Source organism: Heterocephalus glaber, unplaced genomic scaffold (genome assembly GCF_053883595.1).
Source record: "Heterocephalus glaber isolate CG9 unplaced genomic scaffold, H.glaber_assembly_v1.0 deba00000122, whole genome shotgun sequence".
NCBI lineage: Eukaryota > Metazoa > Chordata > Mammalia > Rodentia > Bathyergidae > Heterocephalus > Heterocephalus glaber.
The window spans coordinates 4,295,400-4,309,419 of record NW_028258138.1 but is presented as its reverse complement, the minus strand read 5'-3'; the positions used below and the strand labels follow the sequence as shown (position 1 = coordinate 4,309,419).

General features: G+C 51.2%; 1 protein-coding gene across 44 annotated transcripts in view; it reads left to right on the top strand.

Moving 5' to 3' along the window:
* The window catches only part of Hsf2bp (heat shock transcription factor 2 binding protein), a 91,783-nt gene that overhangs the window by 69,855 nt on the left and 7,908 nt on the right, over positions 1-14,020 (top strand). For 30 of the 44 annotated variants that reach the window (XM_087211840.1, XM_021256291.2, XM_087211887.1 and 27 more), the window contains 2 exons: positions 5,469-11,197; positions 11,685-13,846. In XM_087211840.1, coding sequence (XP_087067966.1) covers positions 5,469-5,677 — 209 coding nt within the window. In that variant the 3' untranslated portion in view covers positions 5,678-11,197; positions 11,685-13,846. The remainder of the gene's footprint in view (positions 1-5,468; positions 11,198-11,684; positions 13,847-14,020) is intronic. The other 14 variants (XM_087211823.1, XM_087211817.1, XM_087211710.1 and 11 more) reach the window with 12 other exon arrangements.

Genomic DNA, 14,020 nt, shown 5'->3' with positions numbered 1-14,020 from the left:
TTCAACCTTTAAAAATTTCTTGTCACTTCCTTCTGGCCTCTGTGGTTTCTGTTGGGAATCTGCTGTCATTGGGTAGTTTGCCCCATAGATGAGGGATCATTTATCTCTTGCTGCTCTTGTTGTTTTCAGAGCCATGGCTACATCATGTCACAATGCAGATTTTCTTTTCTTTTTTTTTTTTTCGGTACCGGGGATCACAGTCAGGTCCTTGCGCTTGCAAGGCAGGCAGCGGAACCACTGAGGTAAATCCCCAGCCCACGGTACAGATTTTCTTCAGGTTTATCTGTAGGCCAGTCTTTTGCCCAGTCAGTTGCATTTTCAGTCTTTACTTCGTGGGCTGTTTTTCAGAGCTGCCCATCTTTCCTCTCCTCCCAGGCCTGCAGTGACACAGTGCTGGTCTCTTATTGTGGTCCTGCAGTGACTCTGCTCACTCTCTTGGTCAGTCACGCTGGCTAATTTCTGTGTGGTGTCTTTCAGTTCACTGATTGTTTTCCACCTATCTCTTCCATTCTGTTTCCCCAAGCTTTTTCTTTCAGTTATTGTATTTTTCAGTTTTACTTTTCCTTTTGTTCCTTATATCTTCTATTTCTTTGATTCTTTTTTATTATTGTTGATTATTGATTATTATTTTTTCATTATTATTAGATTGTTTTAAAGTTTGTTTCTAGCATAGTTTCTCATTGAGGAACTTTTCTAGTGGCTGCTTTTGAACCTCTGACTGGTCCATTTTTAAAAGGACAGTGAAGTACGTGAGGCAGGCTGCTTTAGGCTTGGGGTTCTGGAGGTTCAGCAGCCCAGCAGGATTGCATAGGCGCTGGGAGGGCTCCTTGGCCATGTCACATCATGGCGGGGATCTGTGTGTCTCTTTCTCCTTAGGAAGCCACTAGGATGCAATCCCAGGGCTCCATGCTAGTGACCTGGTCTAATCTGATCACTTTCCAAAGGCCTCACCAGTAAGTGTTACTGATTGGCTGAGGTTCTTTTGCTCAATTTGGATAGAAGTTGCAAAAAGGCAAAGTGCAGTCCCTTTGTGTTAACAGTTCTGAGTGCCAACAGCTCTCCACGCTACAGCTCTGAGCTTTGATGCCAGCTGCTCTCAGCTCTTGCTGTAACCCTGTTACCTGGGTAACAGCCAATGTTAACAGTTCTCCCAGCCCCTCAGCAGCCAGAACTCAGAGCTTCTGGCCCCTTTCTGGAGCTCCCCCATTGCTGGTCCAGCAGCTCTCCACTGGGGTCTCTGCTGTTCTCCAGAACTCTTCAGCAGCTCTCTGTCTGCTCAGTGTTCTCCGGACTGGCTGCCCTTGGTTCGTAGTGCAGCCAGCTCAGTCCACTCTACCAGTGGTAGGACTCACAAGCAGGCAATGAACAGTGTGGACAGGCTTGATGCTGCAGCATGAGGGGGGTGTCACAGACAGACCTGATGATGGAAGTGAGAGGAACGCTGTCCGTACCGCCAAGAGGGATGGGACCGCACACGTGCTTGTCTCCTGCCTGCTCCGCACAGACCTGTGCTTAGTACCCTGGGCCTGCCAGTCTTGCTGTCAGAGTTCAGGTGGGATGCTTATTGCTCACCAGACTACTGGGACGTCTGCAAGGGTGGCAAAGGCATCCGGAGCAGTCATGGGCTGCCTACCCTCACACTCTGCCCCCAGCAGACCCCTGGCTCTCCCTTGCTGATGTAGCATGGGCTTCTTTCTCTCGGGCTGCACCATGGCTGCATTTGTCTCCTGACTTTAGAGCCTGTCTCACCTCACCCCTTTTGGGAAGCCACACAGCTCTCTTTTTGGCCTGTCTCAGGGAGCGGGGGGGGAGGCAGTGTGACTAGAGGGCAAGGACAAGGCAGGAGCAGCAGCAACAGCAGATAATTCTTTCTGGAATGTTCTGGGAAGAGAAACAAGTGCTCTAGAGGGCAATGTGGGACAAGGAAGATGGCTTCCTCACCTGCTCCTCTTGTTCTTTGGAGTTTGCAAGCCCAGGTTTCATTCTGCTGCTGGACCGGTCCATGTTCTGAGGTGCTCCAAAGCCCAGTTCGAGGCCTTGCTGTGGTCCAGAATCCACAGAGCCCTGGAAGTGGCCACCGAGCTCTTGGGGGAGGACCATGTGGTGGCTTCCCTGAGAGCTTGCTGCTACCTGGACATCCTGACAGGAAGTAGTTTGACTGCATCCTAATCACACTGACCCTGTCACAGAAAGTTTTACCAACAGATGAGAAGGAAGATCGGTTCCATTCTTATTTCAACCATTATATATTTTGGATGATTGAGAACAAAAAAGAACTGTAAATTATTACCAACGTGTGGTTGGAGACCATTTGTCAAGAAATTTTATGACAAATTTATTGTATATTCTCAATGAGGGATTATGTGGAATCATTTGGAACATGACATCTAACACAGAGAGTATGCTCACAGAAATAAGTTCCGCATCATATTTGATAATTTATGTGAAAGCTTTGAACAGATTCATCATTTAATATTTTAATACTCTGAATTTTATTGTGCTTTATTTTAATTATATAATTCAGGTTCCATGTAGTCTCTCTGCCCTTTATCCTTCTAGTTTCCCCTCATGGACCCTACAGATACTACACATACCATTTTCTCTCTGGGGATAAGCAGGTTTGGGAAGCATTTCCCAAGCAAATCTCCGGAGGAAATTTAACTACTGGTTTTGTTACACAGAAAGAGCACTTCGCTCTCATCTTCCTTCACACTTCCTGTGCTCCCAGATGACGTCACATTTTGGGTTAGAGTAACATTCAGTGTGTACGTTATTGTGACTGCTGTTACTCAGAGCCACAAATATTTTCTTTCCTTCCCGTTTACTTCTCTCAGTTAATAATTTTCTTGTTTTGTCTCGTTATATATTTATTCGTTATCCATTTGAGCCCAAATTTCTCTCTTCTACTTATCCAAATCTCAAGATGTTCATTAATAACAAATGTATTGATGATTTCGTGTTCCGCGGGTGTCCGGTAAAGTAGATTGTCTGCTTATGTTTAAAGGTGGGATTTTTGCATGGGGGTTCTAGGGATTGAACCCAGGGCCTTGCACTGAGCTACATCCCGTCCTTTTCAATTTTTAAATTTTCAGACAATTTCTTGCTAACTCTCTGAAATTGCCCCGGCTGGGCTTGCACTTTCATCTGCCTTGGCCTGTCAGAGTGTTGGGACTAAGGGTGTGCACACCAGGCCAGGCTGAAGGTTCTCACACAGGTGGGGTGCTCACCGTGTGGGTGGGGCTGATGAGCTTGCCTGCAGTTTGTGCTGGTGCAGCTTTGGTCGGGAGCCCACAGTCAGTATTTTGGAGTTAGTCCTCTTCGGTCACTCACGTGAGCCAGAGATGAGTTGTCTGGAGGGTGAGGGCTACAAACTGTGGAAACGGAGCAGGAAGGGGGTGCCTTAGGGTCTGCTGGCTTGTGTTTATTTAGTCTGCCTGTTACCCACACAGTGCTTCCGCGCACAGCTGTGCTGGCGTCCTGCTCCAGAGGCAGTTTAGAAAATAAATTCCCAGCCATCTGGGGAAGGGGCAGAGACCGGGGAGAGGGTCCAGGGAGCTCATTGCTGCTTCTGGTTTTTGTTTTTGTTTTTTTTTTTTGGTACCGGGGATCAAACTCAGGACCTTGCACTTGCAAGGCAGGTTCGGAGCCACTGAGCTAAATCCCCGGCCCCTTCTGTTTTTATTTTTTAAAGCACTTAGATTTATTTATTGAGTTGTAATCTACATAAAGAAAGGTACACATCCCATGTAACCACACCATAATGATGCGGAACAGTTCTGTCACTTCAGGTTACCGCTTTATTCCTTTAAAGTCAGCCTCTCCTCCACCACAGACCCTGGGGACCATGGATTTGTTTTCTTTTCCTTAGTTTTGCCATTTCTAGAGTGGCATATAAATAAAATCATGCTCTGTGTAGACTTTTAAGTCTGGCTTCTTTCTTTAACATGGTTTATTTGAGATTTATCATATGATTGTTTATATCAATTTTCTGGGTTTTTTTTTATTGTTGAGCACTTTTTCATTGTATGTAAAGGCACCACAGTCAGTAGTTTATCCACTCTTCCGTTGAAGGAAATTTGACTGCATATGTTTGTGTACAGGATTTTTTTTTTTTTTATAAACACAAGTTTTTGTTTTCTTGGTTGACTACTTACAATTTGGATTGCTGAGTTGTATGGTAATTATATAATTACATTTATAAGAAACTGTCAAATTGTTTTCTAAACTACTATTTAAAATTTTACCAGTATTGTATGAGAGTTTCAATTGTTCCTCATTCTTGCCAACACTTGGTCTTGTCAGATTATCTTTATTTTTTATTTTAGCCCTTATGATAGGTGTGTGGTTGTATCTCATTGAGGATTTCATTTGAGTTTCCCTAATAACCAGTGGTGGTGAGCCTCTTGCCATGTGCTGGAACCTAGGTTCTTTACAGATGCAGTTTGTTTTGCAAATGCTTTCTCCCAGTCTAGTGGCTTTTTTTCTTTTCATTGTCTTAATTGTGTCTTTTGTAGAGAAGGTGTTGATAATCTTGGTGGGACTTTTTTTTTCTTTCTGGCACCAGTGGAGCTTTTGGTTTTGTATCTTAAGAAACTACCTAACTCAAAATCACAAGGATTTTCTTCTAGAAGTGGTACAGTTTGGGTTTTACACAGGTCAGTTTTTATGTGTAATTTTTGTATATGAGGCAAAATGTGAAGTTCTCAGTCTGTGCGTATGAGTGCTCGGTTTTCCAGCGCCATGTGTTGAAAGGGCTCTTCCTTTGTGACGGAACTGCATTTATAACTTTCCCAAGAGTTGATGACGCTTAGGCTTAGTTCTCAGTGCTTCTGCTTCGTTCTTCTCTGCATCTCCTCACTAATATCACACTGTTTTGATAACTCTAGTCTTGAATCTAGAATTGTAAGTCCTCACGCATTTTTCTTTTTCCAAATTGTTATATTCGTACCATTCCCGTGCTTTTCTAAATAAATCTGAGAATTGGTCAGCTTCTGTGGAGATTATGGTTGGGAGTACATTGAATGTGTAAATTAGTTTGGGTTGGGGAGAGCCTGGGGTCCCAATATCCCCTTTAAAAGCACTCGCCTCAGTGATCTAACCTCCCTCCTCTAGGCTGCCCCTCCTAGGCGACCCACCGCCTCCAGTGCAGTGACCAAGGGCTCAGGACCACACCTTCAACACATGGGCTTTGCTGTAGCGCCTCCAGACCCCCATGGTGGTCCTCATATTTCTAGTTCAACGTTCTAAATTACATGATTGTGGTATCTGCAGGTGGATAGGTACTAATACTTGAGTGACACTTGAGTTTTGTGATACTGATTTTATGAACTGTGCTTTTACATAAAGAAGTGACTGTTTCTGGATTAGTCTGAAAGAGTTCTCAGCTGGTAAGCCAGTCATTCAGAAAGGACCTTCTGGGGCAGATGCCGACAGTTCTGTTTTAACAGAAACCTTCCCTGTCTCTCTAGACCCAGATGCAGAAGTGTGTCTTCATGCCCTGCGGCTTGTCCAGTCCGTAGTTCTGGAGCCAGAAGTCTTCTCCAAGTCAGCCTCCGAGTTCCAGAACTCACTGCCCCTGCCGCGCATCCTGGCCATGTCCAAGAGCCGCAACCCCCGCCTGCAGATGGCGGCACAGGAGCTCCTGGAAGACCTCCGAGCCCTGGAGTGTGATGTGTAGTCCCCACCCCACACCCCAGCCTCCTCACTGGGTGTTCAGTCATCGCCATGTACCACGCACTAGAGGGGGCAGATTGCTGGACTAGAGACGGACATGAAGAGGGGTGTGTCCCACAGCACTTCCTCCCTCTGGAAGTGGCATCCTGTGGTAGTGTTAATCTTGCCAGAGGGGGAGCCAAAGAAGACCCCATCCTTCTGTACTCCCTGGAAGAGGGCTTTCTTGGCCAGTAGCCTGTCTGTGACCTGTGGGGTCACCTGGAAAAATGGGAGATTCGTAACCATCTACCTCATGGTTAGCATTTTCCTGAGGTGCATTTCTCTGAAAAACAATTCATTCTGTCTCTAGTAATTATAATTAACCCCCCAAATGCAGGATTGCCTTAATTACCTTTGGTAAACCTGTGATTCCAGATGACATCGGAATTTTAGCTCTATATTTTTTGTGCCTCCTTTATTCTTGAATAAAGCCAGAGTTAGTGTTTGCAGTGATTGTGTTGTGGAGTAGCAGCTCAGCGTTAGGAAGTTGGTCTGTGTGTGTGTCAGTGTGTGTGGACGTTTGCTTAAGAAAGCAAACTCTGCTTATATTGCTCTGGCCTTTTGGGCATAGGCTGAGAAGTCCAGTTTTTCTTCATACCATATTTGGGAAATGACCTCATAGGTTAGAACAGATGCAGTGAGTTCAGACTCTTGGTATGGTGGTCCCCTCTCCCTCCATGGCCGTGGGTGGGTGTGTGCATGGGCGTGTGTTCCTGGCACCTGCTCTGTATGTGCACGTTGTCATGCCGTCCAGCTTGTGTTCTGGGCCTCTGGCATAGGATGAGAGGGCACCGTGCCTCTCCCCAACACTGTGGTATCCAAGAGCACTGCTGCATGCACTGGCCCTGAGGTACAGCGGGGGAACGCATCCCATCCTCTCCTGGGCACCGCCTCCCCCGGTGAGTGTGTCATTGCAGGGTTGGCCCTGGGCTTCTCACAAGACTGAAGACAAGTGCAGGTGTCTCTTGCAGTGGCCACCTAAACACACACAGGCTGTTTATGCTGTGTGTGATGTTGTCGTCACTTCATATCTCTGAAGTGGATTTTCATAGGCAGCAGCGCAGTTTCTGGGTGAGATTGACTGGACGGCAGAGGGAGGCACAGCTGCCTGAATTCCGTGAGCCAGCACTCACTCCCAGAGCCCGGAGGCGTTTTGAAAAGCAGCCGAAGATTCACGGCGCCATCTGTGCTGTAGGCCTTGACTCTTGGCGAAGAAACTGAGGCTGCTGCACCTTTGGGCTTCCTCCAGCTTGTGCCGTCTCTGTGGGTGCTGCTTGTTTAATGAGGCAGTGGGGAGCTGGTGTGATTCGTTGTTCTGCCTCCGGAACAGCAGGGTTTCCCCACCCATGATGGGGTGCAGAGAACAGGAAAAGCCAGGCCCTGGGTAGAGGGAGGGTGGCGATGGAGATGGGCAGAAGAAAGTACTTGCCAAGGGCAGAAGAGCTCTTGTGCAGTCTCTCTCAAGAGGACGCAGGGCGACACCTGCTCTGGTGGCATCGAAGGGCAGCAGCGCCAGGTCACTGCAGGGCGTGGTGACCATCGACTCGCCCTGCACTCACGGCAAGACAAGGGAATGTGGCTTCCTTCTCTCTTCTGTCATCTGTAAGGTCCTCAGCTCTAGTGTGCACAAGTAAATTTATCTCCAGGTGTAGGATAAGAAATTGGAGTCCTTTGAATGTGCTAGTGGTGCTACAGATGAAAACATTTTTGTCTCTCTTTTTTGTCATTCTTTAAGGATGTTTCATTTTGTTTTGTTTTGTTTTGTTTTTGGTACAGGAGGTGGAACCCAGGGCCTCACACATGTGAGGCCAGCACACTACTGCTGAGCTACATTCCCAGCCCCTCTTTAAGTTTTTAAATGAGCCTAACAAAAATTTAACATTTTCAGGGCAAGGGATTTAGCTCAGGGGTGCAGCGCCTGCCCTGCAAAGGGCAAGGTCCTAAGTTCGAGCCCTGGTACTGGAAAAAAGAAAAAACTTACCATTTTAACCATTTTTAAGTATAGAATTCAGTGGCATTGTATATGTTGCAAGTGTTGAGCAACAACCATCACCACTATTTTCTATTTATTTTATTTATGTTTTTTGGGTACCGGGGATCGAACTCGGGTCCTTGCGCTTGCGAAGCAGGCGGCAAAACCACTGAGCTAAACCCACGGCCCCACCACTATTTTCAAAACGTAATCCCAGTCTAAAACTCTGTACCTATTAAATCCTTCCCCATTCCCCAGACCCTTCCCCAGCCCGGGTGCTCCCTGTTCTGTTTGTCTCTGTGGCCTGGACTATTCTAGTCACCTCGTGTGAATCAGGAAGCATGTGGGTCTGGCCTGTTTCACTTAGTCTGATGTCCTCGGGGCTCATCCTTGTTGCAACGTGCGCCAGACTTCCTTTGTTTTATGGCCGTCTAATCCCCTGTGTGCGTGGCCCATGTTGTGTTTATCCATTCATCTGCTGATGGGCACGTGGATTACTTCCACCTTTTGGCCACTGTGAATAGTGCTGCCAAGAACATGTGTGTACAAGTATTGAGTCTCTGCTTTCACTTCTGAGTGTATTCCTAGGAGAAAATTGCTGGGTCCTATGGGGCTCTGTGTTTAACTTCTTTTTGGAAACAGAGTCTCAGCCCCTGAAACGCTGGGGTGGTTGGCTTATGTTTAGCTTTTTGAGGAGCTGTCGATCTGTCTCCCACAGCTGTACAATTTCCTATTCCCACCAGCAGCAGTGCTTGAGGGTTCCAATCTCCATATCCTCACCACTACTTTTTATTTTGTTTTATTGATAAGAGCTATTGATAATAGGGTCTTTGGCCCATACTTGATACACAGAGTTTTAGCCATGAACATTGCCCTTTTCCTAGATAGCCGCGTAGGCACGGAGAAGTAAGAAGCCGTAGCTGGGATCTGTTTAGATGTTGGCCCACAAGTCCTTTGCTAGTTGGGCTCTGCCTGTTGGGCAGATGTAAGTGGAAGTAAAAGTCCAGCCGCAGTGTTTTCTGGGACTGATGACTGCGTTTTCCACTTGTCCTCTCCTGCCCAGGGCAGAACCGCTCCCATCTGTAACCTGCCCATCAGGGCCATCGGGCTCATCGTGGAGATCCACCGACTGAAACACTGAAACAGACCTGTTTGGTTGCTCCCACACAGCCGTTTGCTTGAGCGCCCCCCCCCCCTCCCCGGAGCAGGGAGGCCCCCTCAAAACGACCTTGGGGAGCCTAAGAGGGGAGCCTGATGCTGCACCGCTGGCCTCCAGTCACCCACTGATGTCCTCTTGGTGAGCCTGCCGAGGTGTGTGTACTTCCCAGGACGGGCCCAGGACTAACCTGGCAGGAGGGTGACTGCAGCCCCTGCTCCTCAGCAGTCGGGCCTTCCTAGTGTGGCTGTGTCTGAGCCCATGGGGAAATAGGCTGCTGGCTGGGGGCCATCGCCCGGTCTTGAGTAAGGGCATCTGCTGCCACGCCCTGTTGCTGTGAGATGTACAGGGTGAAAGCCTTCTCCACATTAGGCAGACCCAGGGCAGGGGCCTGGCAGGTTTGGTTTTAAAGGCTGGAAAGCCTGCTGACACTTACTGTCCATAGCATGGTCCTCTTTCCTCCCTCTGTAGAGCCACATACTAGATCCAGGTACCCAGATGTGGCAGAAGCCAGCCATTCCCAAAACAGCCCTGAGATGTCTTTAGTCTGGGGCAGTTGAGACTCAGGAATTGCCCTCTTACTGTCTGGTTCCACTGCACTCACACCTGGGCCAAGCATGTAGCCCGGGCACTTTGCCATTTTGGAGGGAATCTGGGCCTACCTTCTCAGGCAACACTCCGTGTGCTGAGGCAGGAAATTTACAACCTATATAGTATGTTTTAACCTGAGATGTCCTTTGAGTGACTGGAAATGAGAAGATCCTCTACAGGTTGGAGGAGGGAGTCTTGGGGCCCTGGAGCTCCCTCAGGCCACAAGCTAGGCAAGCGCTGCTCAAAATGGAAAGCAAGGGTAGGCAGGACCAGCCGCTCCTCCCAGCTGGGTGCATGTCTCCTTTTCCTTGACTTACAGATACTCAGAGCAGTGTGGAGGTACCGGCCCTGGCTCTGAGAATCCCCTTACCCAGAAATGCACACAAGCACACACCCACCATCTCAGCAGTAGCGTCTGCGGGTCTCCGGGGTCCCAGGGCCACTAGCTGTCTGGTCAGCAGCCCTTCGCTCTGTGCTTGAGAACCACATGTGTTGAATCTGTGTGGTCCACACATCGTTGCCATGTTAGTGTTGAGAGCACCGATTTCTAGGAAATGCAAGGCTCCCCAGGTGATGGGGAGCCAGCAGCTGAATACACAGTGCTGGTTTCTCATTGGCACTGTAGGGCCTGCAGCTCTCTCAGTGCCCATGGCCGCCCAGTGAGCCCAGCATCGCCGACCACACCTGCAGGTAGAGACACTGGGGCCCAAGTGGCAGAGCCTCACTTTGCTCTGTGTCGTCCCTTGGTCACAGCTGGTGTCACCTGCCCTCTCCTTAGCCTGTGTCCTCACGTAGCTCACTGGCTGCTAGACCAGTAGATGTCCCCTCCTGGGTGATTGGAGGGCTGGTGACAGTGGTTTAGATGCCCTGAGCCACCAGCAGGCCATCAGCTGGAGAGAGGAAAGGGGACAGAGCCCCACCTCAGGCAGTAAACGCTTTGCTGCCCACTGCGACATGCTCCCATGGCTGCCTCAGCACATGAGTATGGTTAGAAAGGGTGGGGAGATGCAGATTAGTCATCAGCATAAACAGGTTCTGAAAGGTTTTACTCAGTATCTCCAGGGCATCTTTTAAACTGGCATTTATTCGTGTCTCAGCGAGTCCCTGCTCACAGGTCACTGCAGCCTGTCAGACCGTTGCCTAGAATAATCAAGTATGCTTTGTTTTCAGTGTTTCTTTGCAGTTCCACATTGCTGAGGCAGACCAGGCCAAGAGCAGGACAGATCCCCCCCTCCATGCCTGCCTAGACCCAGCAGCCAGTGCAGGCTCCGCCAGTCCCGGGGTGTGCAGAGGGACAGAGGGAGGACTCCCTACAGCAGCTGTGCTGCTGCGGCTGCGCTGCGGCTGCGGCTGCGGCTGCGGCTTCCCTCATTGTGTGACCGGGTGCTGCTGGGGGAGGGACGAAGGGGCAGCCGAGGCTCAGGACATCACCCAGGGCAGATGGCGTAAATTCGCCAAATGCGTATTTCCAGCTCCAAGGAGCACCCCCAGCCTCAGCTCTGTTGTTAGAGCAGGAACTCCCTGTAAAAACCGCGCACACTGCGGCCTGTCGGCCCTGTGCCAAGACCTTGTCTCTTCTTGGTGAGTCACCATCCTGCTCTCTGCCACTGGCCGGCAGAGGCGAGTTTTGCAGTCTCCACGCACGAGAGGAGGAGCTGCTCCTCACGGCTGGATGAGATGTCCCACCCTGCACACTAAGGCCGTGTGGTGCCGTTGTAAAGGGCAGAGGGTGTGTGTGCTACCCAGATGCCTCTTCCTTAGAGCAGGTTAGTGATCTGGGGCAAACCCCTGGATGTCCCAGGTGGGCAGTGGTCCTACCCAGAACACCGGCGTGTGTGTGTATCTGTACATGCGCATGTGTGTATGTGCGTGTATGGGGCTGGCGTGCCATGTTGGGAGTATGTGTTTTGTTGAGGGGGTATGTAGTTCGGAGTATGTGTGTGCTGTGTATGAGGTATATGTGTGTGTAGTTGATGTGTGCATGCTGCGTGCTGTTTGTGTGAGGTTGTGAGTGTGTGTTGGTGGTGTGTCTGAGGTGTGTGACGTATGCTGTCTGGTGTGCTGCTGACTTGGTGGTTTGTGTTTGCAGTGTGTTTGAGGTACATGTGCTGCATGCTGGGTTTGGGGTGTGTGCTCAAGTTCGTGTGTGTGTGTGTGTGTGTGTGTTTGTGCATGTGTATGTTTGTGTGTCTGTGTGTGTGTGCTGAGTTGAGAAGGTGGCCAGGCAGGCAGCCAGGGCTTCCTGTTCTCCAGCAGTCTCCTGGTCTGCAGAAGGCGCCCTTGCTGTGTCCTGCACCTCAGGGAGCCCGCCCCGCAGCAGAGGGGTTCACCCAAGATCATGCCGTGTTCTCACGTCCTCCAGCGAGAAGCGGACCCCTCAGTACCTAGCTGGTGTGTGGCCCAGGGCCACCCTTGGGTCTTGGGTCTTGGGCGAGTGACCCAGCCAAAGGGCTTGTCCAGCTGATGTCTCGGTCCGGCCTTCACAGCAGCGCCCAGGAGCCCATGCTGAGGTGTGGGGGTGCTGGCCCTGGGCCATGTGGCCCGGAGCTGGGCTTCCTTCCGGTGACCCCTCCCTATCTCTCCACATGTGTGCCTGCGAGTGATGGCACTGGGGGCACTGTGGCTGCCAGACTCCATCGGCCAGGGAGATGCGTTTTGTCCTTTGGACGTTGACAACAAGGCCACGTTTCCGAGCCTGCTGTCTGCTTCAGTGTTTCTGGCTGTCCACCAGGTGTGGAGCGCAGGCATCTGGCCCGGTCTGCAGCAGCTGACAGGTGACAGCTGAGCAGGATTCAGAGTTGCACTTCTCCAGGGACACCAGCCCACCACTACTGGGCAGACCCATCGGCCGTCCTGGTACAGAACGACCGTGCTCTGCTGCCAACTCCGCCCACTGCCTTGTGACCTGAAGCCGCTTTCCCCATCCTGTTTGCTCTGTTGTTCTGGGCAGATTCCATTCCTGGAAAGGCCTGAAGCAAAGCTCTGTGTGCAGGGTAGCAGTGCTGGGACCATCCGGTAAGGAGCAAGCCCTGGTCCCAGGCCGGAGTGAGGATTTGCTGTGAGCTGTGGGACCCAGGGCCCCTCTCCCTCGAGCCCTGCAGCTGCTCACGTCACCACACGGAGCCTCTCTGCATGGAACAAAACTCCCTATCCTCTGAGGGCTCCTGATGCTATCGTCTGTCTCACAGGAAACCCTGACGGAGGTCTGGGCAGGTGAGAAGCCTTCCTGTTTGTCCTTTGAATTAATCACACTCGGTTCTGGGCCAAGCCATCCATTCTTGGCAGTGAAGCCTGGCCCCGAGGGTGCGCTGCCTCTGATGGGACTAGCATAACCCCTCTTGTGGCCACTCAGCCTGCCCTGACTCAGCGTGCACTTCCTCATTCTCAATCCTTCCAGAACTTTCTGACCTTGGCTACCGAGGGCGCTGTCGGGAGCGGCAGCCTTCACTGCTGAAGGATGCTCAAGCTCTGCCCCGAGCACAGCCTCAGGCCTCACAAGCCCCAGATCCTCCAGCAGTGAGAACAGGAAAGGTGGGGGCCGAGGAAAGGGCACACCAATCAGGCAGACAAGTTCAGGTCCCTCCTGTTCCTTGCAAATCCACTTGTGGTAGGAGAGCAGTGATTCAGCTCTCCGTGGTACTAGTCTCTGAACAGCGCCCTGTGCGACTGGAGAGCAGTTCTCAAGGCTCCTGACCTGCTGCCCCTGGCCCCAAATCACTACTGTGCCCAACTCTGCCAGCCCTTCTCACACTGGTGCAGGTCCTGAGGTCCCGCCCAGAGCACACCCATGCCAGACTGGGAATGGGGTGCTGGCCAAACCCCCTTCCCGGAGGACCACATGTACCAGCAGTGCCTCTGGTCATCATGGGCCCCTCTTCCTCCAGTTCCGCCAGCCTCCTGCTGAGGAGACTCAGCTCCGGGAGCAAACCGGAACGGCAGGGCTGTGACCCCGAGCTGAAGCGGAGTCGCAGCCCAAACCCGCTGTCACTTCTGACCTTAGCATGTGCTGCATGGTTTTTGCCCAAGTTTTTATACTTTCTTTTCTGATACCATTTAGTTTGGACTGCTGTTAAAATCCAAGCATATCCTGAGCACAAGGGAGGCGGGAACTGGGACTCCAGCCAGGGGCGGGGATGTCCGTGCAGCCAGTCCACAGTGGCGGAGAGTGGCCGGCCCTGACCAGCGGGGCCCGGGCCTCCTGCCCCAGCACCCCCAGTGTGGCCCTGTCTTCGGTTCCCCCACTGCCCCCAGCCTGTTCTGTGAAGTCCCCACCACACAGCTCAGTCCTCCAGAGTGCTTGTGTCCGGCAGCTCTGTCCTCCCCGGCTTCTCTCAGGGTGCCGGCCTGAGCCCCGAACACCGCTGCATCTGCGTACACCCCAAGCCTGCGTCTCCTCCAGCTGCTGCCGGGTGCAGGTGCGGCCCTCTTCGGGTAGCTCTGGGCCAGCGCCCCCACAGGCAGGCCATGTGCCCTGAAGGTAGCTGAAGCTGGGCACAGCCTCAGAGAGTCCCTGAAGGCAGAGCCTCAGCTGTCCATGGAAGTGGCCAATTTACTTTCATCGGCTTGATGGCGCACACCTGTTATCCCAG